The following is a 25723-nucleotide window of genomic DNA, read 5'->3' as shown; positions in this document are numbered from 1 at the left end:
TCCACTAACCCCTTAGTTTATATCTATACATAGTCACTATACCCCTACCTACATGTACAAATGACCTCCACTAACCTGTACCCCCTTACTTTATTATCTATACATAGTCACTTTACCCCTACCTACATGTACAAATGACCTCCACTAACCTTACCCCTTAGGTTTATATCTATCCATAGTCACTTTAACCCTACCTACATGTACAAATGACCTCCACTAAACCTGTACCCCCTTACTGTTTATTATCTATACATAGTCACTATACCCCTACCTACATGTACAAATGACCTCCACTAACCTGTACTCCTTACTGTTTATTATCTATACATAGTCACTTTACCCCTACCTATATGTACAAATGACCTCCACTAACCTATACTCCTTACTGTTTATTATCTATACATAGTCACTTTACCCCTACCTACATGTACAAATGACCTCCACTAACCTGTACTCCTACTGTTATTATCTATACATAGTCACTATACCCCTACCTACATGTACAAATGACCTCCACTAACCCCTTATGTTTATTATCTATACATAGTCACTTTACCCCTACCTACATGTACAAATGACCTCCACTAACCTGTACCCCCTTACTTTATTATCTACATAGTCACTATACCCTACCTACATGTACAAATGACCTCCACTACCCTTTAGTTTATTATCTATACATAGTCACTTTACCCCTACCTACATGTACAAATGACCTCCACTAACCCCTTACTGTTTATATCTATACATAGTCACTTACCCTACCTACATGTACAAATGACTCCACTAACCTGTACCCCCTTACTGTTTTTATCTATACATAGTCACTTACCCCCTACCTACATGTACAATGACCTCCACTAACCTGTACCCCTTACTGTTTATTATCTATACATAGTCACTTTACCCCTACCTACATGTACAAATGACCTCCACTAACCTGTACCCCCTTACTGTTTATTATCTATACATAGTCACTTTACCTCTACCTACATGTACAAATGACCTCCACTAACCTGTATCCCTTACTGTTTATTATCTATACATAGTCACTTTACCCCTACCTACATGTACGAAGGGACGTCGCGTGCGCCATCCGTATGGTTAGTGAGAAAGTCCATGTTGCAAATGTACCCTCCCTTACTAGACGTCCGACCACGTCCGATAAATCCGCGGACGGCGTCGGGCCGCTCGCGGGGGCCGGATCTTCCAGGAAGTCATCGAACGGAGTCTCTCGGACCTTCGGTTTCCGTTTAATTAAATTTTCAAATTTTGGTCATTTCCTTGCAGTCCCGGATTATTCCACGAGAGGGCGTATGGAATCATATTGCAAATGTAACATATATCACCTATCGCGACACGGCTTTTTCTCCTAAACGGAAGATAATTCAAAGACGAAACTCGGTCTGCGTGGGTTTGGCATAATGGGCAGTTGGCCCCGAACAGGATGGAGTCGAGGCCTCGACGCTTTTCGAGTTAAGGCTATTTTTCTGGGATTGAAAGTCAAAGAGGAAAATAGAGTGCTGATTTGACCGCTTCACATCAAACTACATGAGCCTACGGTGTCAGGAGAAAAGGAACCATGCATTTACCAATGTTCATTTCAGAGAAATTGTACAATGACACATTGGTGATATTCAACAACAAGAGGTTTTTTTTTTCAAAAAAGTTACATATCCAGTTGCAGCGTGTTCAGATGAGTCCGTTAAGGCAGGTTTCGGAGCTCTGCGAGATTTCTGTGATTTTCTGTGATTTTCTGAAACAACACACACTTGTTCAACCCTCTGTAAATAAGTCAGTTCTTAACAGAAACACTTAAAACTCAATATTCTATAAGAGCCTAACGTTCAGATTCCTGTGTCAACCAGAAATGCCTTATAATGGTGTCATAGGGGCTGTTTTGAAGGGTTAAAAAGGTCAGATCTTTCCACAACTTCATATGTGTGACTAGGCAACCCTCATGAACTGTAAATCAGTCATTTATCCCATCAGATGTCAAAGAAAAGCTCTCTCAAACACACACACAGCAAGGACGGAGTGACACAGTGCGGTGCTTAAAGACACAAAGAGCCTGCAATGGCATTACCATTATCTCTAGGCTGAGACGAGTTCAATGAGACGCCCCGCTTGACCGTAGCTTGCTCGGTATGAGCGCAGCGACCGTGAGAAAACTAGGCCCAAAATGAGGCCTGCACCAATATGTCAAGTGCTTATGGGTGACAGTGAGAGAACCATTAGGGTTAGAAGCACAATTCAACCTCAGGAGCGTTCCTGAGGTCCTCCCGATCTGTGCAAGCCTAACCTTGACCCTGTGGCATTAACCCTTCACAGTGAAAAGAAGGTGTTTAGATCAAACTGTGTGCAATGACTTCTCTCCCCATAGGAATACATTGACAATTCTCCTAAATTCAACCTGAAGTCTATGTGGGTTATGAATGCCTTATGAACCTGTCTTCTATAACAATCCATCAGGCTACTGTGAGGTCTACCTGTGTCGATTCTAAGGTTCCTGGAGCAACCGGAAGTTGTTAAAAACAGCCAAGAGCTATTGTCATATGGTCAACCTGCATATAGTGAAAATCACGCAACTCAACCATCTGTCATTCAGTCAATTCTTAAGGTAGAGACTTCATATTCAGGATTCTGTTTATGTCTACCCCAAAGACAACGTGTGTGAAGTAAGAGCTTCATGTGACAACCGGAAGTTGTTAAAAACAGCCAAGAGCTATTGTCATATGGTCAACCTGCATATAGTGAAAATCACGCAACTCAACCATCTGTTATTCAGTCAATTCTTAAGGTAGAGACTTCATATTCAGGATTCTGTTTATGTCTAACCCAAAGACAACGTGTGTTGAGTAAGAGCTTCCTGTGACAACCGGAAGTGGTTAAAAACAGCCAAGAGCTATTGTCATATAACCTGCACACAGTGAAAATCAAGCAACTCAACCCTATGTCATCCAGCCAATTCTTTAGGTAGAGACTTCATATTGAGGATTCTGTATATGCCTACCCCAAAGACAACGTGTGTCTATTCTTTTTGCAAAAAAAACAAAAACACACACACACAATTTGGCCATAGGGACATAGTGTGGGGCTTAGAGTCTTATACCGCCTTCAATAGTTACTTTCGTTCAAACGATTCAAGAACCGTCAGACCTAGAGCTCTGAAATTTTAGAAACCTGTTCTAGAGCTCAAGTCGATAGTGCACAGTGATTTATGGGGCTCTAGAAGGTTCTCTGACCGAGAAACCGCCTCGTACATTTGCAATATTTTCAATTCATTTTGAATATCACGTACATGGCGTCATGTAGAAATGTCCCAGAGTCGCAAGACTAGGTGCATTGAAACCGCCTCGGCCCATAGAGACGGACCCCAATGTCTCTGTCCGATAGCTCATTCAGGGACCCCGTAGTAACGCCCTGAAAAAGTGGATTTTCAGCACCAATTAAGGCCATTGCTCGAGCACCGAATGACCTATCGAGCCGAAACTTGGGATTCGGGGTCGCCTCACATAGGCCTACACATAATGTCAGAGCTGGACCCGCAGCTATAACGTAACTATGTGTTTTATGTTTTTTTATGGTTAAAATTGAAAGCACTGCGAATTATGGGCCTTCTCTGACATATGTGATAGTTGGCTTCTATACGAGTTGGAAAAAGTGGATTTGGTGTCAGATGCTATCAGTTTGGTGTCAGAATGACAACTAATTGACTGATGGACGCTGACTGCTGGGTGACGAGCAATGGAGAGGAACCACAGTCACTGCCCGGCCATCCCGAGTTCATCGAGCCAGTCAATAATGCATTTCTGCAGCATTTTTGAGCATGCCTAAATTTGTGATGCTAAATGCCCATTGAATCATATTGCAAACGTAACGCGCAATATTGCAAATGTAACGCGCATTTGCAAGATGATTCAACAGCAAAAAATATCACCAAAGTTGACATGATGAAATCAACACAACGAGCGATGGAGAGGAACCACAGTCACTGCACGGCCATCCCCAGTTCATCGGGCCAGTCAATTATGCATTTCTGCAGTGGTTTTGAGCATGCCAAAGTTGTGATGCTAAATGCCCATTGAATCATATTGCAAATGCGCATCCGTGTATTTGTAATATGATTCAACAGCAAAAAATGTCACCAAAGTTGACATGATGAAATCAACACAATGAGCGACAGAGAGGAACCACAGTCACTGCCCGGCCATCCCGAGTTCATCAGGCCAGTCAATTATGCATTTCTGCAGTATTTTTGAGCATGCCTAAATTTGTGATGCTAAATGCCCATTAAATCATATTGCAAACGTAACGCGCTATATTGCAAACGTAACGTGCGTTTGCAATATGACTCAACAGCAAAAAATATCACCAATGTTGACATGATGAAATCAACACAATGAGCGATAGAGAGGAACCACAGTCACTGCCCGGCCATCCCCAGTTCATCGGGACAGTCAATTTTGCATATCTTTAGTGTTTTTGAGCATGCCAAATTCGTGATGTTGAGGCCCATTGAATCATATTGCAAATGCGCATCCGTGCACATGGTGACCCGAAATGGGTTACCAGGAGTAATTTTTTAGAAGGGTTTTAAATGCCTTTAGGGTGGTGCAAGGGGTGCACGGTTGGGTAGGGAGCACCTTCCATCAGTGCCCATCCAGTATAAGGCGCCCCTAGTCATTTTGGACATTTTTCAAAAAAATCGCTAAAAAACGACAATCCCACTTCTCTCATGTCACCATCAAGTCATGGAGAGGAACCACAGTCACTGCCCGGCCATTCCCAGTTCATCGGGACAGTCAATTTTGCATATCTTTAGTGTTTTTGAGCATGCCAAATTCGTGATGTTGAGGCCCATTGAATCATATTGCAAATGCGCATCCGTGCACATGGTGACCCGAAATGGGTTACCAGGAGTAATTTTTTAGAAGGCTTTTAAATGCCTTTAGGGTGGTGCAAGGGGTCCACGGTTGGGTAGGGAGAACCTTCCATCAGTGCCCATCCAGTATGGGGCGCACCAAGTCATTTTGGACATTTTTCAAAAAAATCGCTAAAAAACGACAATCCCACTTGTCTAATGTCACCATCAAGCCATGGAGAGGAACCACAGTCACTGCACGGCCATCCCCAGTTCATCGGGACAGTCAATTATGTATTTCTGCAGTGGTTTTGAGCATGCCAAAGTTGTGATGCTAAATGCCCAATGAATCATATTGCAAATGCGCATCCGTGTATTTGTAATATGATTCAACAGCAAAAAATATCACCAAAGTTGACATGATGAAATCAACACAACGAGCGATGGAGAAGAACCACAGTCACTGCACGGCCATCCCCAGTTCATCGGGACAGTCAATTATGCATTTCTGTAGTGGTTTTGAGCATGCCACATTTGTGATGCTAAATGCCCATTGAATCATATTGCAAACGTAACACGCAATATTGCAAATGTAACGCGCATTTGCAACATGATTCAACAGCAAAAAATATCACCAAAGTTGACATGATGAAATCAACACAACGAGCGATGGAGAGGAACCACAGTCACTGCACGGCCATCCCCAGTTCATCGGGACAGTCAATTATGCATTTCTGCAGTGGTTTTGAGCATGCCAAAGTTGTGATGCTAAATGCCAATTGAATCATATTGCAAATGCGCATCCGTGTATTTGCAATATGATTCAACAGCAAAAAATATCAGCAAAGGTGACATGATGAAATCAACACAACGAGCGATGGAGAGGAACCAGGAGCGTTCCTGAGGTCCTCCCGATCTGTGCAAGCCAACCTTGACCCTGTGGCATTAACCCTTCACAGTGAAAAGAAGGTGTTTAGATCAAACTGTGTGCAATGACTTCTCTCCCCATAGGAATACATAGACTATTCTCCAAAATTCAACCTGAAGCCTATGTGGGTTATGAATGCCTTATGAACCTGTCTTCTACAACAATCCATCAGGCTACTGTGAGGTCTACCTGTGTCGATTCTAAGGTTCCTGTGACAACTGGAAGTGGTTAAAAACACCCAAGAGCTATCGTCATATAACCTGCACATAGTGAAAATCACGCAACTCAACCATCTGTTACTCAGTCAATTCTTAAGGTAGAGACTTCTTATTCAGGATTCTGTTTATATGTACCCCAAAGACAACGTGTGTGAAGCAAGAGCTTCCTGTGACAACCGGAAGTGGTTAAAATCACCCAAGAGCTATTGTCATATTACGTGCGCATAGTGAAAATCACGCAACTCAACCATCTGTTTCTCAGTCAATTCTTAAGGTAGAGACTTCTTATTCAGGATTCTGTTTATGTCTACCCCAAAGACAACGTGTGTGAAGCAAGAGCTTCCTGTGACAACCGGAAGTGGTTAAAAACACCCAAGAGCTATTGTCATATTACGTGCGCATAGTGAAAATCACGCAACTCAACCATCTGTTACTCAGTCAATTCTTAAGGTAGAGACTTCTTATTCAGGATTCTGTTTATGTCTACCCCAAAGACAACGTGTGTGAAGCAACAGCTTCCTGTGACAACCGGAAGTGGTTAAAAACACCCAAGAGCTATTGTCATATTGCCACCTGCAGATAGTGAAAATCACGCAACTCAAACATCTGTTACTCAGTCAATTCTTAAGGTAGAGACTTCTTATTCAGGATTCTGTTTATGTCTACCCCAAAGACAACGTGTGTGAAGCAAGAGCTTCCTGTGACAACCGGAAGTGGTTAAAATCACCCAAGAGCCATTGTCATATTAAGTGCGCATAGTGAAAATCACGCAACTCAACCATCTGTTTCTCAGTCAATTCTTAAGGTAGAGACTTCTTATTCAGGATTCTGTTTATGTCTACCCCAAAGACAACATGTGTTGAGTAAGAACTTCCTGTGACAACGGGAAGTGGTTAAAACAGCCTAGAGCTATTGTCATATTAAGTGCGCATAGTGAAAATCACGCAACTCAACCATCTCTTACTCAGTCAATTCTTAAGGTAGAGACTTCTTATTCAGGATTCTGTTTATGTCTACCCCAAAGACAACGTGTGTGAAGCAACAGCTTCCTGTGACAACCGGAAGTGGTTAAAAACACCCAAGAGCTATTGTCATATTGCCACCTGCAGATAGTGAAAATCACGCAACTCAACCATCTGTTTCTCAGTCAATTCTTAAGGTAGAGACTTCTTATTCAGGATTCTGTTTATGTCTACCCCAAAGACAACGTGTGTTGAGTAAGAACTTCCTGTGACAAAGGGAAGTGGTTAAAACAGCCTAGAGCTATTGTCATATGGACAACCTGCATATAGTGAAAATCACACAACTCAACCATCTGTTACTCAGTCAATTCTTAAGGTAGAGACTTCTTATTCAGGATTCTGTTTATGTCTACCCCAAAGACAACGTGTGTGAAGCAAGAGCTTCCTGTGACAACCGGAAGTGTTTGAAATCACCCAAGAGCTATTGTCATATTACGTGCGCATAGTGAAAATCACGCAACTCAACCATCTGTTACTCAGTCAATTCTTAAGGTAGAGACTTCTTATTCAGGATTCTGTTTATGTCTACCCCAAAGACAACGTGTGTGAAGCAAGAGCTTCCTGTGACAACGGGAAGTGGTTAAAATCACCCAAGAGCTATTGTCATATTACGTGCGCATAGTGAAAATCACGCAACTCAACCATCTGTTTCTCAGTCAATTCTTAAGGTAGAGACTTCTTATTCAGGATTCCGTTTATGTCTACCCCAAAGACAACGTGTGTGAAGCAAGAGCTTCCTGTGACAACCGGAAGTGGTTTAAAATAGCCTAGAGCTATTGTCATATTGCCACCTGCAGATAGTGAAAATCACGCAACTCAACCATCTGTTATTCAGTCAATTCTTAAGGTAGAGACTTCTTATTCAGGATTCTGTTTATGTCTACCCCAAAGACAACGTGTGTGAAGCAAGAGCTTCCTGTGACAACCGGAAGTGGTTAAAATCACCCAAGAGCTATTGTCATATTACGTGCGCATAGTGAAATTCACGCAACTCAACCATCTGTTTCTCAGTCAATTCTTAAGGTAGAGACTTCTTATTCAGGATTCTGTTTATGTCTACCCCAAAGACAACGTGTGTGAAGCAAGAGCTTCCTGTGACAACCGGAAGTGGTTAAAAACACCCAAGAGCTATTGTCATATTACGTGCGCATAGTGAAAATCACGCAACTCAACCATCTGTTTCTCAGTCAATTCTGAAGGTAGAGACTTCTTATTCAGGATTCCGTTTATGTCTACCCCAAAGACAACGTGTGTGAAGCAAGAGCTTCCTGTGACAACCGGAAGTGGTTTAAAATAGCCTAGAGCTATTGTCATATTGCCACCTGCAGATAGTGAAAATCACGCAACTCAACCATCTGTTATTCAGTCAATTCTTAAGGTAGAGACTTCTTATTCAGGATTCTGTTTATGTCTACCCCAAAGACAACGTGTGTGAAGCAAGAGCTTCCTGTGACAACCGGAAGTGGTTAAAATCACCCAAGAGCTATTGTCATATTACGTGCGCATAGTGAAATTCACGCAACTCAACCATCTGTTTCTCAGTCAATTCTTAAGGTAGAGACTTCTTATTTAGGATTCTGTTTATGTCTACCCCAAAGACAACGTGTGTGAAGCAAGAGCTTCCTGTGACAACCGGAAGTGGTTAAAAACACCCAAGAGCTATTGTCATATTACGTGCGCATAGTGAAAATCACGCAACTCAACCATCTGTTTCTCAGTCAATTCTGAAGGTAGAGACTTCTTATTCAGGATTCTGTTTATGTCTACCCCAAAGACAACGTGTGTGAAGCAAGAGCTTCCTGTGACAACCGGAAGTGGTTAAAAACACCCAAGAGCTATTGTCATATTGCCACCTGCAGATAGTGAAAATCACGCAACTCAACCATCTGTTACTCAGTCAATTCTTAAGGTAGAGACTTCATATTCAGGATTCTGTATATGCCTACCCCAAAGACAACGTGTGTCTATTCTTTTTGCAAAAAAAACAAAAACACACACACACAATTTGGCCATAGGTACATAGTGTGGGGCTTAGAGGCTTATACCGCCTTCAATAGTTACTTTCGTTCAAACGATTCAAGAACCGTCAGACCTAGAGCTCCGAAATTTTAGAAACCTGTTCTAGAGCTCAAGTCGATAGTGCACGGTGATTTATGGGGCTCTAGAAGGTTCTCTGACCGAGAAACCGCCTCGTACATTTGCAATATTTTCAATTCATTTTGAATATCACGGACATGGCGACATGTAGAAATGTCCCAGAGTCGCAAGACTAGGTGCATTGAAACCGCCTTGGCCCATAGAGACGGACCCCAATGTCTCTGTCCGATAGCTCATTCAGGGACCCCGTAGTAACGCCCTGAAAAAGTGGATTTTCAGCACCAATTAGGCCATTGCTCGGGCACCGAATGACCTATCGAGCCGAAACTTGGGATTCGGGGTCGCCTCACATAGGCCTACACATAATGTCAGAGCTGGACCCGCAGCTATAACGTAACTATGTGTTTTAGGTTTTTTTATGGTTAAAATTGAAAGCACTGTGAATTATGGGCCTTCTCTGACATATGTGATAGTTGGCTTCTATACGAGTTGGAAAAAGTGGATTTGGTGTCAGATGCTATCAGTTTGGTGTCAAAATGACATCTAATTGACTGATGGACGCTGACTGCTGGGTGACGAGCAATGGAGAGGAACCACAGTCACTGCCCGGCCATCCCGAGTTCATCGAGCCAGTCAATAATGCATTTCTGCAGTATTTTTGAGCATGCCTAAATTTGTGATGCTAAATGCCCATTGAATCATATTGCAAACGTAACGCGCAATATTGCAAATGTAACGCGCATTTGCAAGATGATTCAACAGCAAAAAATATCACCAAAGTTGACATGATGAAATCAACACAACGAGCGATGGAGAGGAACCACAGTCACTGCACGGCCATCCCGAGATCATCGGGCCAGTCAATTATGCATTCTGAGCATGTCAAATTCGTTAAAAATGTTAAAAGCAACAGAGTCCCACTTCTCCCTCATCATACATGACAAGTAGACCATCTGCGTTGATTGATGGCTCAACATAGGGATATATATCATTTGGGCAGTATAAATGCCATTTGGACCATGGTTCACTGACTTTTGGGTTTGGAAACCGACTTCCTATGATCGTACATGGCAAACGGACAAACATACTGATTTGGCACATTCAATACTTTCATACATGTATAATTGACAAAAAAAGAATTGGACATTTCATTTGCACATTTCTAATGGCATTTGGCAAAAAATATAAATTTGTCACTTTTGACTTCCTATGAAATCATATTCCAAATGCACAAATCATATGCCTTATGCACAAGCAAATATGTCACTTTTGACTTCCTATGAAATCATATTCCAAATGCACAAAACATATGCCTTATGCACAAGCAGAAACAACCCAAAAAATTATGTCAATAAAATATGTCAAAAGTATGTCCATACAGCTCTTATACATGTGTAATTGACATAAAAATCAAAAAAAATTCGAAAAACGGTCCAGAAACCACTTTTTTAGGGTTGAAAAGTTTTCAAAAAATATGTCATTTTTTCAAAATTTGACACTTGGGACTTGAATTGTGTTACATTTGCAATATGAAAATTCACTGCGGAGAGCTCTAGCTATCTTTTGGATATTTGCTGTAATTTGGCACTTGCAATACTTCCACAAGTGACAAAAAAAAGCATTGGATATGTCATTTTGCAAAAAAAAAGAAAAAAAAAATGTCACTTTTTTCCTATGAAATCATATTCAAAATGCACAAATCATATGCCTTGCGCACAAGCAAAAGCAACCCAAAAAACGACATCAATAAAAAACGTCAGAAGCATGTTCATACAGCTCTTATACATGTGTAATTGACATAACAATCGAAAAAAAATCGAAAAACGGTCCAGAAACCACTTTTTTACAAGATGCTAAGTTTTCAAAAAAAATATCATTTTATCAAAATCTGAGACTTGGGTAAGAATTGGGTATCATTTGCTGTATGAAAAACCAAGGTGGAGCACGCTCGCCATCTAAAGGAAATTTGGGGTGTTACAATTGGCAATTGCCATCGGAAAATTGCCATATGATTGGCCCGGAGATGGGCCGCTTTGGGTGGTTTTTGCAATCGTGTGTATGATTCGTGCTATGCCAATATGTTGCCATGTTATTTTGTCCAAATCAGGGGGGTATTCCCTTACATGTACAAATGACCTCCACTAACCCCTTACTGTTTATTATCTATACATAGTCACTTTACCCCTACCTACATGTACAAATGACCTCCACTAACCTGTACTCCTTACTGTTTATTATCTATACATAGTCACTTTACCCCTACCTACATGTACAAATGACCTCCACTAACCTGTACCCCCTTACTGTTTATTATCTATACATAGTCACTTTACCCCTACCTACATGTACAAATGACCTCCACTAACCTGTACCCCCTTACTGTTTATTATCTATACATAGTCACTTTACCCCTACCTACATGTACAAATGACCTCCACTAACCCTTTACTGTTTATTATCTATACATAGTCACTATACCCCTACCTACATGTACAAATGACCTCCACTAACCTGTACCCCTGCACATTGACTCGGTACCGGTACCCCCTGTATAAAGCCTTGTTATTGTATTGTGTTATTTAAAACTTTCTTTTTTACTTTAGTTTATTTAGTAAATATTTTCTTAACTCCATTTTTTTTAAACCTGCATTGTTGGTTCAGGGCTTGTAAGGAAGCATTTCACAGTAAGGTCTACACCTGTTGTATTCAGCACGTGACTAATAAAGTTTGATTTGATTTAGAGATGTAAACATAAATAACAGTCAGAATACACCATTCTACTGACTTAGTGATTCCAGTATTCTAGAGTATTCTACCCTACACACTCCTACACCATGTGTCTTAGTAATGACTTTAATACGGCCAGTCTTTAATACTCAGGGTTTAGCTGGGGGATAATGGAGCCCATTGTTTTGTAGTGCTACGCTGTCAGACTGTCTGTGTGTGTGTCTGTGTGTGTGTGTGTGTGTGTGTCTGTGTGTGTGTGTGTGTACAGCCCTAACCAGCTAGAGTTTCTCAGTCCTCCAGGCTGTTAAAGGTGTGTTAACATTAACCTAGCCTCCATCACTATGTCTTCACCCTCACACTGCTAGTTTACATACCAATACGCAGCCCAACGGTAGAAACCACACCGTCAAAGAGCTCTGTTCAGTTGTTGACTAAAGGTAAATCATGGACCAGACGTAGATGTGTATTGTAGTTTAATGGTGGCAGACAGCAGAGTAAACAGCTTTATCTCCTCAGACATCTACTGTTGTCATGGTAGTAGCTAATGAAATAACTCACCCAAACACCCAGCACTGTGTCCCAACACGCTTACACTGTGTGTCTGTGAGGTAGGCATAGTACTGCCTGAAAAACACAGGGAGAAAACACCACAACAGCTCAGGACAAATACAGGACGGAAAGGCAGACATGTGAACCAGTTTACCACAGACAGAGAGCTGCCCTCTCATAGCCTTTACCTCTAGACATGTTGACATGGAAGAAGAACTCTGATGTTGGACAAACACTGACGGTTGGACTGACGAGTTTTCTAAAGACTGGTGCACAAGGGGGGGCAGAGGAGAGAGGGGGGGAAACAGAGGAGAGGGGGGGGAAACAGAGGAGAGGGGGGGGGAAACAGAGGAGAGGGGGGGAAACAGAGGAGAGAGGGGGGAAACAGAGGAGAGGGGGGGGGAAACAGAGGAGAATGGGGGGGGAAACAGAGGAGAATGGGGGGGAAACAGAGGAGAGGGGGGGGGGGGAAACAGAGGAGAATGAGGGGGGAAACAGAGGAGAATGGGGGGGGAAACAGAGGAGAATGGGGGGGGAAACAGAGGAGAATGGGGGGGGGGAAACAGAGGAAAGGGGGGGAAACAGAGGAGAGGGGGGGGGAAACAGAGGAGAGGGGGGGGAAACAGAGGAGAGGGGGGGAAACAGAGGAGAGGGGGGGGAAACAGAGGAGAGGGGGGGAAACAGAGGAGAGGGGGGGAAACAGAGGAGAATGGGGGGGGGAAACAGAGGAGAATGGGGGGGGAAACAGAGGAGAATGGGGGGGGAAACAGAGGAAAGGGGGGGAAACAGAGGAGAATGGGGGGGGAAACAGAGGAGAATGGGGGGGAAACAGAGGAGAATGGGGGGGAAACAGAGGAGGAGGGGGGGAAACAGAGGAGAGGGGGGGAAACAGAGGAGAGGGGGGGGAAACAGAGGAGAGGGGGGGGAAACAGAGGAGAGGGGGGGGAAACAGAGGAGAATGGGGGGGGAAACAGAGGAGAATGGGGGGGAAACAGAGGAGAGGGGGGGAAACAGAGGAGAGGGGGGGGAAACAGAGGAGAGGGGGGGAAACAGAGGAGAGGGGGGGAAACAGAGGAGAGGGGGGGAAACAGAGGAGAGGGGGGGGAAACAGAGGAGAGAACAGAGGAGAGGAGAAGAGAACAGAGGAGAGGAGAGGAGAACAGAGGAGAGGAGAAGAGAACAGAGGAGAGGGGGGGAAACAGAGGAGAGGGGGGGGAAACAGAGGAGAGGGGGGGGAAACAGAGGAGAGACCAGAGGAGAGGAGAAGAGAACAGAGGAGAGGAGAAGAGAACAGAGGAGAGGGGGGGGGGGGGATCAGCCCAGGCGAGGGGTGAGGTCCTACCTCACGGTGGGAGCTGTGATGATGCCGATAAAGAGGATCCGGCACCAGCTGAGGGCGTGGCACGCCGGGAACACAAATATGTGCTTCAGGAAGAATGTGTTCAACTCTGTCAGCTATGGAGAAACAGAGAGAGTTATCATAGACACCATCACATAGCCACCCCCCCCACGGGGCTCTACAGAGCTCCCCCCCCCACAGGGCTCTACAGAGCCCCCCCCCCCCCACAGGGCTCTACAGAGCTCCCCCATCCCCCACCCCACAGGGCTCTACAACCTAGGCACCCGTGCTACTTGTAAAAAAGGTCAGCGTCGAGCCCTGCTGCATTTCAATCACACTGAATACAGCCACAAATTATTTTTTATTTAACTAGGGAAGTCAGTTAAGAACAAATTCTTATTTACAATGACGGCCTAGGAACAGTGGGTTAACTGGGTTGTTCAGGGGCAGAACAACAGATTTTTACCTTGTCAGCTCAGGGATTCAATATAGCAACCTTTTGGTTACTGGCCCAACGCTCTAAACCACTAGGCTACCTGCTGGTTACTGGCCCAACGCTCTAAACCACTAGGCTACCTGCTGGTTACTGGCCCAACGCTCTAAACCACTAGGCTACCTGCTGGTTACTGGCCCAACGCTCTAAACCACTAGGCTACCTGCTGGTTACTGGCCCAACGCTCTAAACCACTAGGCTACCTGCTGGTTACTGGCCCAACGCTCTAAACCACTAGGCTACCTGCTGGTTACTGGCCCAACGCTCTAAACCACTAGGCTACCTGCTGGTTACTGGCCCAACGCTCTAAACCACTAGGCTACCTGCTGGTTACTGGCCCAACGCTCTAAACCACTAGGCTACCTGCTGGTTACTGGCCCAACGCTCTAAACCACTAGGCTACCTGCTGGTTACTGGCCCAACGCTCTAAACCACTAGGCTACCTGCTGGTTACTGGCCCAACGCTCTAAACCACTAGGCTACCTGCTGGTTACTGGCCCAACGCTCTAAACCACTAGGCTACCTGCTGGTTACTGGCCCAACGCTCTAAACCACTAGGCTACCTGCTGGTTACTGGCCCAACGCTCTAAACCACTAGGCTACCTGCTGGTTACTGGCCCAACGCTCTAAACCACTAGGCTACCTGCTGGTTACTGGCCCAACTGCTCTAAACCACTAGGCTACCTGCTGGTTACTGGCCCAACGCTCTAAACCACTAGGCTACCTGCTGGTTACTGGCCCAACGCTCTAAACCACTAGGCTACCTGCTGGTTACTGGCCCAACGCTCTAAACCACTAGGCTACCTGCTGGTTACTGGCCCAACGCTCTAAACCACTAGGCTACCTGCTGGTTACTGGCCCAACGCTCTAAACCACTAGGCTACCTGCTGGTTACTGGCCCAACGCTCTAAACCACTAGGCTACCTGCTGGTTACTGGCCCAACGCTCTAAACCACTAGGCTACCTGCTGGTTACTGGCCCAACGCTCTAAACCACTAGGCTACCTGCTGGTTACTGGCCCAACGCTCTAAACCACTAGGCTACCTGCTGGTTACTGGCCCAACGCTCTAAACCACTAGGCTACCTGCTGGTTACTGGCCCAACGCTCTAAACCACTAGGCTACCTGCTGGTTACTGGCCCAACGCTCTAAACCACTAGGCTACCTGCTGGTTACTGGCCCAACGCTCTAAACCACTAGGCTACCTGCTGGTTACTGGCCCAACGCTCTAAACCACTAGGCTACCTGCTGGTTACTGGCCCAACGCTCTAAACCACTAGGCTACCTGCTGGTTACTGGCCCAACGCTCTAAACCACTAGGCTACCTGCTGGTTACTGGCCCAACGCTCTAAACCACTAGGCTACCTGCTGGTTACTGGCCCAACGCTCTAAACCACTAGGCTACCTGCTGGTTACTGGCCCAACGCTCTAAACCACTAGGCTACCTGCTGGTTACTGGCCCAACGCTCTAAACCACTAGGCTACCTGCTGGTTACTGGCCCAACGCTCTAAACCACTAGGCTACCTGCTGGCTACTGGCCCAACGCTCTAAACCACTAGGCTACCTGCTGGCTACTGGCCCAACGCTCTAAACCACTAGGCTACCTGCTGGTTACTGGCCCAACGCTCTAAACCACTAGGCTACCTGCTGCTACTGGCCCAACGCTCTAAACCACTAGGCTACCTGCTGGTTACTGGCCCAACGCTCTAAACCACTAGGCTACCTGCCGCCCCAACTCCTCCCTCTCTCTACCTCCCAAATGAGGAAGTAGAATACATAGCCTAGCTATGGATTACAAACTATAACAGTGAACCTGAACCATGTCAACATTTGGACACACCCACCCACAGTTTGACCCTGCGCTTCTCATCATCCACAGTACAGCATAATGAAGAGACTGGAACCAGACTGTCTCAACACGCTGTCATTTGGCCCTGAGCCTGGGTGTGTCTCTCTCTCAGTGTAGAGATAGGCTCAGGGCCAAATAAGACTGTCTACAGGCCCTCTGGAGAGAGAGCAGCTCAACTGTAGCTACTCCTGAGGACTCTCTCTCTCTACCTTTGCTCTCCCCTCCTTTCTACTCACCCACCTCTCCATAATCTCCCCCCTCTCTCTCCCCCCACCCCTCGTCAATCTACTCTCAAAGACTGGGTAATTACTATTTCAAGCCCCCAGAGTGTTGGGAACGGGAGACAGAGGGGGAGGGAGGGGAGAGAGACTAGTCCATTTCTCCACCACACAAAAAGCAGAGAAGCTGCTCAGCTTTTCATCGCCATGGCAGCCAGTATTGAGGATAAAAGGGGGGGGTGAAGGAGTATTGGCAGATATGGGGGGCTCTCTTACTGGGACCTGGATTGTATTCATTAGGCAAGAAATAAAAGACAACGGACTAAAATAGGGAGGGACTACTAGAACTTTTCCAACAAGAAATGCTCGTTTTCATTTTCCATTGCAAAAATGGTTTTGCTACGGTGTTCCCTAATGAATACCACCCTGTGTTGATGATGTAAAGCAGTGGAACTTATTCAAGTTCACCATCTATCCATCCATCAATCACACGGTGTGGTGGGGCGCTGTCCCCTGTCCAGAAACTGTCACATGTCTTCCAGCTAGTTTTTCACTCTTTAAGTAATGAGTTTTCAATAAGAACATGCCAGGCAGAATCCCCATATACCGTAGCAGTCAAAAGTTTGGACACACCTACTCATTCCAGGGTTTTTCTTTATTTTGACTATTTTCTACATTGTAGAATAATAGTGAAGACATCAAAATTATGAAATAACACATACAGAATCATGCAGTAAATATTTTATATTTGAGATTCTTCAAAGTAGCCACCATTTGCCTTGACAGCTTTGCATTCTACAATGTAGAAAATAGTTTTAAAAAAGAAACCCTGGAATGAGTAGGTGTGTCCAAACTTTTGACTGCTACGGTATTTGGGGATTCTGCCTGGCATGTTCTTATTGAAAACTCATTACTTAAAGAGTGAAAAACTAGCCGGAAGACATGTGACAGTTTCTGGACAGGGGACAGCGCCCCACCACACCGTGGGATGGATGGATAGATGGTGAACTTGAATAAGTTCCACTGCTTTACATCATCAACCCAGGGTCATATTCATTAGGGAACACCGTAGCAAAACCATTTCTGCAATGGAAAATACCTATACCTAGTGCTAACCGCTAACCCCCGTCAGACCAGAACTCCCCGTATACCTAGTGCTAACCGCTAACCCCCGTCAGACCAGAACTCCCCGTATACCTAGTGCTAACCGCTAACCCCCGTCAGACCAGAACTCCCCGTATACCTAGTGCTAACCGCTAACCCCCGTCAGACCAGAACTCCCCATATACCTAGTGCTAACCGCTAACCCCCGTCAGACCAGAACTCCCCGTATACCTAGTGCTAACCGCTAACCCCCGTCAGACCAGAACTCCCCGTATACCTAGTGCTAACCGCTAACCCCCGTCAGACCAGAACTCCCCGTATACCTAGTGCTAACCGCTAACCCCCGTCAGACCAGAACTCCCCGTATACCTAGTGCTAACCGCTAACCCCCGTCAGACCAGAACTCCCCGTATACCTAGTGCTAACCGCTAACCCCCGTCAGACCAGAACTCCCCGTATACCTAGTGCTAACCGCTAACCCCCGTCAGACCAGAACTCCCCGTATACCTAGTGCTAACCGCTAACCCCCGTCAGACCAGAACTCCCCGTATACCTAGTGCTAACCGCTAACCCCCGTCAGACCAGAACTCCCCGTATACCTAGTGCTAACCGCTAACCCCCGTCAGACCAGAACTCCCCGTATACCTAGTGCTAACCGCTAACCCCCGTCAGACCAGAACTCCCCGTATACCTAGTGCTAACCGCTAACCCCCGTCAGACCAGAACTCCCCGTATACCTAGTGCTAACCGCTAACCCCCGTCAGACCAGAACTCCCCATGTACCTAGTGCTAACCGCTAACCCCCGTCAGAGCAGAACTCCCCATATACCTAGTGCTAACCGCTAACCCCCGTCAGACCAGAACTCCCCATATACCTAGTGCTAACCGCTAACCCCCGTCAGACCAGAACTCCCCATATACCTAGTGCTAACCGCTAACCCCCGTCAGACCAGAACTCCCCATATACCTAGTGCTAACCGCTAACCCCCGTCAGACCAGAACTCCCCATATACCTAGTGCTAACCGCTAACCCCCGTCAGACCAGAACTCCCCATATACCTAGTGCTAACCGCAACCCCCGTCAGACCAGAACTCCCCATATACCTAGTGCTAACCGCTAACCCCCGTCAGACCAGAACTCCCCATATACCTAGTGCTAACCGCTAACCCCTGTCAGACCAGAACTCCCCATATACCTGGTGCTAACCGCTAACCCCCGTCAGACCAGAACTCCCCATATACCTAGTGCTAACCGCTAACCCCTGTCAGACCAGAACTCCCCATATACCTAGTGCTAACCGCTAACCCCTGTCAGACCAGAACTCCCCATATACCTGGTGCTGTCAGGTCAGATAGACTTTGACCAGGGCCCTAAAGTAGTGCACTATAGGGTGTTATTGGACGTGGGTGCATTAGAAATAGAATGACAGTTGTACGTTTGAACCCAGAAACATACCTGCCAGATGACAGTTGTACGTTTGAACCCAGGAACATACCTGCCAGATGACAGTTGTACGTTTGAACCCAGAAACATACCTGCCAGATGACAGTTGTACGTTTGAACCCAGGAACATACCTGCCAGATGATCATGAAGAGGTAGACCCCGGTGACGCGCTGCAGGGAAGACTTGGGGTCAAACCAGCGGACGTAGGTCCAGCTAGCCGGGGTGAACTGGAGCGCAGCACGTTTGATCTTCCCTGTCGTGGTGTGGATGTCCCTGGACAGGTAGAGAGAGACACACACACACACGGCAGAAGAGTTAACAAGGCTTGTGAATAGACATACAAAAAGATAAGTAACACACAGCTAACTAGGGTGAAAACAATGCCATTACATAAATCATTCAAGTCCACCTCATTACCAGGCAACGGGCCTGATAATGCTAAACGAACGCTAAACTGTAAGTGGCTCTGGATCAGAGAGTCTGACAAATGACTAAAAGGTCAATGTAAAAATGTAGGAAGTCAATTTCCATACGGTTTTGTTTCTGAGACGTGAACAAATGTCACTCTATTCCCTAGATACAGCAAGTAGCCTTGTCTGAGCCAGAACGGCCCATAGGGCAGAAGCAGATCTCCTGTTTAGTTAGTGTGAGGCAGCTTGACGAACAAGTACACCCCCAGGACAGGACGCTATTGCAGAGCCCCATGGGCCCTGGTCAAAAGAACTGCTCTAATACAGGGAAAAGGGTGCCAATTGTGACACAGCCAGTAAAGTGAGAGAGGGAGGGGACCTACATGATGATGGAGGCCCAGTGGTAGGGCTAGGAGGACCTACATGATGATGGAGGTCCAGTGGTAGGGCTAGGAGGACCTACACTAAATAGCCAAAAGTATGTGGACACCCCTTCAAATTAGTGGATTCGGCAATTTCAGCTACACCCGGTTGCTGACCTGTATATAAAAATCGAGCACACCGCCATGCAATCTCCATAGACAAACATTGACAGTAGAATGGCACGTACTGAAGAGCTCAGTGACTATCAACGTGGCACCGTCATAGGATGCCACCTTTCCAACAAGTCAGTTTGTCAAATTTCTGACCTGCTAGAGCTGCTCCGGTCAACTGTAAGTAACGTTATTGTGAAGTGGAAACGTCTAGGAGCAACAACAGCTCAGCTGCGAAGTGGTACGCCACACAAGCTCACAGAACACAGAACAGGACCGCTGAGTGCTGAAGCGAGTAAAAATTGTCTGTCCTCGGTTGCAACACTCACAAGGACTTCCAAACTGCCTCTGGAAGCAACGTCAGCACAAGAACTGTTCGTCGCAAGCTTCATGAAATGGGTTTCCATGGCCGAGCAGCCGCACACAAGCCTAAGATCACCATGCGCAATGCCAAGCTTCGGCTAGAGTGGTGTAAAGCTCTCCACCATTGGACTCTGGAAAAGTGGAAATGTGTTCTCTAGAGTGATGAATCACGCTTCACCATCTGGCAGTCAGACGGAAGAATCTGGGTTTGACAGAATAATGGTCTGGGTCTGTTTTTCATGGTTCGGGAAGGGAAATCTTAACGCTACAGCATACAATAACATTCTATATGACTCTGTGCTCCTAACTTTGTGGCAAACATTTGGGAAAGGCCCTTTCCTGTTTCAGCAACAGCCCCCGACCCTACTAATGCTCATGGCTGAATGGAAGCAAGTGCCCACAGTAATGTTCCAACATCTAGTGGAAAGCCTTCCCAGAATTGTTGAGTCTGTTATAGCAGAAAGGTGGGGGGCTAACTCAATTTTTATGCCCATGATTTTGGAATGAGATGTTTGATGAGCAGGTGTCCATATACTTTTGTGTACCCGATGGAGGCCCAGTGACAGGGTCAGGAGGACCTACCCGATGGAGGCCCAGTGACAGGGTCAGGAGGACCTACCCGATGGAGGCCCAGTGTCACAGTTATGGGTACCTACCTGATGGAGGCCCAGTGGTAGGGTTACGTGAACCTACTTGATGGAGGCCCAGTGGTAGGGTTACGGGAATCTACTTGATGGAGGCCCAGTGGTAGGGTTACGGGAACCTACTTGATGGAGGCCCAGTGGTAGGGTTACGGGAACCTACTTGATGGAGGCCCAGTGGTAGGGTTACGGGAACCTACTTGATGGAGGCCCAGTGGTAGGGTTACGGGAACCTACTTGATGGAGGCCCAGTGGTAGGGTTACGGGAACCTACTTGATGGAGGCCCAGTGGTAGGGTTACGGGAACCTACTTGATGGAGGCCCAGTGGTAGGGTTACGGGAACCTACTTGGAGGCCCAGTGGTAGGGTTACGGGAAACTACTTGGAGGCCCAGTGGTAGGGTTACGGGTACCTACTTGATGGAGGCCCAGTGGTAGGGTTACGGGAACCTACTTGATGGAGGCCCAGTGGTAGGGTTACGGGAACCTACTTGATGGAGGCCCAGTGGTAGGGTTACGGGAACCTACTTGATGGAGGCCCAGTGGTAGGGTTACGGGAAACTACTTGATGGAGGCCCAGTGGTAGGGTTACGGGTACCTACTTGATGGAGGCCCAGTGGTAGGGTTACGGGAACCTACTTGATGGAGGCCCAGTGGTAGGGTTACGGGAACCTACTTGATGGAGGCCCAGTGGTAGGGTTACGGGTACCTACTTGATGGAGGCCCAGTGGTAGGGTTATGGGTACCTACTTGATGGAGGCCCAGTGGTAGGTCCTCATCTCCAGGAAGCGACAGACAGTCATACCCATCCAGATGCCTCCTCCATTACACAACAGGATGTCCAGGATCAGCTGGTCCCACCAGCACTCAGCAAAGTTAGGCAGCAGGTGCATGAAGAACAGCTGAGGAGGAGAGGAGAGGATGAGGAGGGGGAAAAGAGGGAGAGGAAGAGGAATCATTTCTAGCTCTCCTAAACTCCTTCTCTGACACTCTCCTAACCAAATGTTCTGACATTTTGTGTGTGTGTGTGTTCGTGCTTTGGGGCGTGTGTGTGTGTGTACCTCAGTGAGCTCCCAGGTGATGCTGATGGTCCAACAGAGGCCGTAGCTGCGGATGAGCAGGGCCTTCATGCCCCAGCCCCAGAAGTGACTGAAGGCAAATATGTCAAAGTGGCTCAGGATTCGCTCCCAGGTGATCACGTGACAGTTCACTGCATACTCCTACAAGCAGAGCACAGCGGCCAGAGCCGACATCAACAACATCCAATCAGAACAAGAGCATGAGGAAGTGAGTGTTGGTGCTAGAAGAGGGCTGTATCCTGTTTCTCCACCCTTTTCCCCAATGTGTGGACTTGCACACTTCCCATCATGGATTAAAAGCATTGGATTGGTGTAAGTATTGGCTGGAAGGAGTTTCCCAATTGTTAAAAGGCATGACAGAAAGTGTGCACCTCAGGTGGAGAATCAGGAAGTGGCCGAGGTCAATGTGCTAACAAAGAGACTGATTGCTAAGAGATCAAAAACTGATAGTAAAGAAAGGGTGCGTCCCAAATGGCACTCTATTCCCCTATTATAACGCACTACTTTTGACCACGGCTCTAGTGAAAAGTAGTGCACTCTATAGGGAACAGGGTGAGTTGGGATGCAGCCACAGAGACTGATAGGAGAGCAAGGCTGCTGCTTACTCACCATGATGTCAGCCTCCCGGGTGGCGTAGCGCAGGTTGGGGTCCAGCCAGTACATGACGTTCTTCACCTGCTCCCAGTTTAGGAAGATGATGAACACCAGGAACAGGAAGTACAGCACACTCAGACCTGACAATAACAGAGAGATATCAGATCACCAGGAACAGGAAGTACAGCACACTCACACCTGGCGTTAACAGAGTAATAACAGATTAAGCGGAATCTCATTCAATCAGGGCAAAACTGGTTTTAGCAATTTAGAAAGCCCTTTTTACGTCAACAGCTGTCAGAAAGTAGGCCTAAACCCCAAAGAGCAACCGAAGCAGAAGCACAGTGGCCAGGAAACACTCCCTAGAAGGAAGGAACCTATAAAGAAACCTAGAGAGAGTACCAACTCTCATGAATTGGGTGGATAATTCATGGTTAAGCTCATTCAAAGTGAACTGGAATGGTAGCTAGGCCTATACAAAAAAAGGGATTGTTATATTTGTCACTTAATGTCACTCACCGAAAACTATTCGCCATATCGCCGGATGTGGTCTGGTAAATGGTCCTAGAGAGAGATGTGTCAAACAACATGGAATCAACAACTTCATACACACAGAAGAGTTACAGGGCTGGTACAATGACATGTGGAGATGTCTGACACATACAACGTTTTAATCTCAACATATTATTGCACCAGCACAATGTTTTTATCTCAACATATTAGTGTACCAACACAACTTTATTACCAGGACCTGGTGTAACAGAGTTACTTCCATCCCTCTCCTCACCCCAACCTGTGATTGAACCAGGGACCCTCTGAACACAGACAACAGTCACCCTCGAAGCATCGTTACCCATCACACCACAAAAGCCACGGCCCTTGCAGAGTAAGGGAAACAACTACTTCAAGATCTCAGAGCGAGTGACATCACCGTTTCAAACACTACTAGCGTGCACTAGCTAGCCATTTCACACTGGTTACACTAGCACCCTATTCCCTATATAGTACACTACATATGACCAGAGCCCAGGTATAAAGTAGTGCACTATATAGGGAATAGGGTGCCATTTGATGTCAGAAGCAGCTTGGACAAGCTTGTCCTTACCGTTAGGGAAGGCCAGAACACTGATGACCAGGAAGAAGGAGATGACCAGGATGAGGCCCACCCACAAGTTAGCGTCTTCGTTTGTCTCATCCCTAACATAACAAAAAGGATTATTAACACACACCAACACCAGCATTAACACATTTCAGAGTCAGTGAGATAAAAACAGTTAGAAAACTGATGCACTGATGGGACAGGTGGGTTTGAAACCCAGATTATATCCCCACCTCTGTCCCCACATATCCTGCTGTACTGTGCTCTCCTTCAATCCCACTTATTAAAGATCAGTGAGAGGGCTGAAATGATATTAGAATTCACTCATCACTGCTGAGTGACCTACTCCAGACACCCCCATTCCATTTGGTTATTGAGGATAAACCACTCTTGATGAGAGCAGCAGATAAGGGATTTGTCCCAAATGGCACCCCATTCCACATAGTGAAATACTTTTGACCAGGGCGCTATATGGAATAGGATGCTATTTGGACACAGACAAGCTGTGCATCATGGGCTGCGTTCAGCACGCAAAAACGTAGCGGAAACGGTGCTGTACGAACGACCAGTTGAAAAACGGGAGAGGTTGGGTTGTGAGTTCAAAATGCACAGCTCTCCTTTAAAATACGTAACTTATTGCTTCAACCACAGCCTGCCACACCCAACAAACGGCGCAAAGTACCTCAAAGACTGTTCAAGAACGGTCAATGCAAACGGTTCCGCAACGTAGCAAATGTTCAATCGAACTGAACGCACCCATGATGTAAGAAACGGCTAGATGCATCTTGCAGATAAAAATGGACCACCCGGAACCAGGATGGGAGATCCTTCCCCACAGTATAGAAAACATACAAACGTGGCACTTTGCCACAATGTGGCAAATAATCAGCCCACTTGCTACATCGTAACCAAACAAATGAAACATTCTCCTTCATTCGAGACGAGAGAGGAGCCAGATGGCCAGTCCCGCACCAGAGAACTTAAACTAGCTAACTACTTCATCGAAAGACCTAAGTTACACATGTCAATTGTCGGAAATACTAGCGAACTGAATTACTTTTTGACTGCATTAACAAACACTTAGCTGCTCTGGCAGTTGGCCCAGTCAATATCGTTAGCATGTAGCTAGCTACTGTTAACTACCAGTAGTTAGCTGGCTAACCACTCTACTTACCTTGTAAATGCGAAATACATCAAGCTGAGCACTGTGCATGTTAACAGTGTTATTGTGTGCGGCTTGTAGAAAAAGTCCAGTGTAATATCCTCCACTTGCTGCTCGTTGATCATACGGAAATGCATCCTGTAGTTCACATCATCTTTGCCTATGGTCCGCGATTCGTACCCATATCCGGACGCCATAACTGCGGGAGGGCGACCAGAGGAATCCGCCTCACCTCCTGCGGGCTCCTTTAGATTGACGTTCAGCGAAATGAATGATTCATGTTGTCCTCTAGTAAAGACCAACACGACCAGACGCACGTCCGTTAAATATGTGCGCAACAGCACAACCTAAAGAAAAACAGAGTCACGCATGAACTGCTGCCTTCTTGCGAGTGCGAACATCACGGGTTAAATTTACTGAAACGTTTTAGGGGAAAAGAAACTCTCGATTTTTTGATTGGTTTGTAAGTCTAGGGGAGTAGCACTATGGAAAGCCGAAGGGTTCAGTTTATGAGATCAATCACGCGCTATTTTCTTAACGTTTGTAAACCACCAAGACAAACCCACATAAATAGAATGGATTATATTTCTATGGTTCAACCAAGCTCAGTTCCACACCGCGTGAGGTTATTTACGTTCATGTCACAGGAGGGCAAAAAGTTATATGAATATTTTCCAACCACAAGCATTGATGTCACGAGTGGCCTGACCTACATTATTCCTAAACTACATTATTCCTAATCTACATTATTCCTAACCTACATTAGTTATCTGAAAAGCGGGAGAGATCGTCATGAAATCACTGCATTATGAAAAGCCATTAGTAAAATGTATATCATTATCATTCTCTGTTAGGGCTTCACATAATGTATGAAAAACCATCAACATGGACATTATAATAATAGAATAGAACATAATGGAATTAAACAACGTTATTCTACTGTCCACTAAGACTGGGAATCGCCAGGGATGTCACGATAAGATATTATCA

The 25723-nt window shown here is 45.9% G+C and overlaps 1 protein-coding gene across 1 annotated transcript; it reads right to left on the bottom strand.

Moving 5' to 3' along the window:
* Positions 1 to 12312: 12312 nt before the first annotated feature.
* LOC115187625 (phosphatidylserine synthase 1) lies at positions 12313 to 25159 on the bottom strand. Its single transcript, XM_029746595.1, has 9 exons — positions 24746 to 25159; positions 23578 to 23669; positions 22992 to 23036; positions 22488 to 22612; positions 21861 to 22019; positions 21550 to 21701; positions 18985 to 19126; positions 13748 to 13860; positions 12313 to 12480 (listed from the first exon to the last, which is right to left on the bottom strand). Exons 1-9 carry the CDS (start codon positions 24928 to 24930, stop codon positions 12411 to 12413), a joined length of 1083 nt encoding a protein of 360 aa, XP_029602455.1. The 5' UTR covers positions 24931 to 25159; the 3' UTR covers positions 12313 to 12410.
* Between the last annotated feature and the right edge of the window lie 564 nt (positions 25160 to 25723).

Source organism: Salmo trutta, unplaced genomic scaffold, assembly GCF_901001165.1.
Source record: "Salmo trutta unplaced genomic scaffold, fSalTru1.1, whole genome shotgun sequence".
Lineage (NCBI taxonomy): Eukaryota > Metazoa > Chordata > Actinopteri > Salmoniformes > Salmonidae > Salmo > Salmo trutta.
Note: the sequence above shows the minus strand (reverse complement) of the source record. Positions and strands in the feature narration are given on the sequence as shown.

What these genes read in the sequence shown, in the direction of transcription:
- LOC115187625 (XM_029746595.1), bottom strand. Translation starts at nt 24,930, where the DNA reads ATGGCGTCCGGATATGGGTACGAATCGCGGACCATAGGCAAAGATGAT. An exon ending in GATATGGCGAATAGTTTTCG is followed by an intron (nt 22,613 to 22,991) that starts GTGAGTGACATT and finishes TGTTATTGTCAG; the next exon opens with GTCTGAGTGTGCTGTACTTC. An exon ending in TCACCTGGGAGCTCACTGAG is followed by an intron (nt 21,702 to 21,860) that starts GTACACACACAC and finishes TCTCCTCCTCAG; the next exon opens with CTGTTCTTCATGCACCTGCT.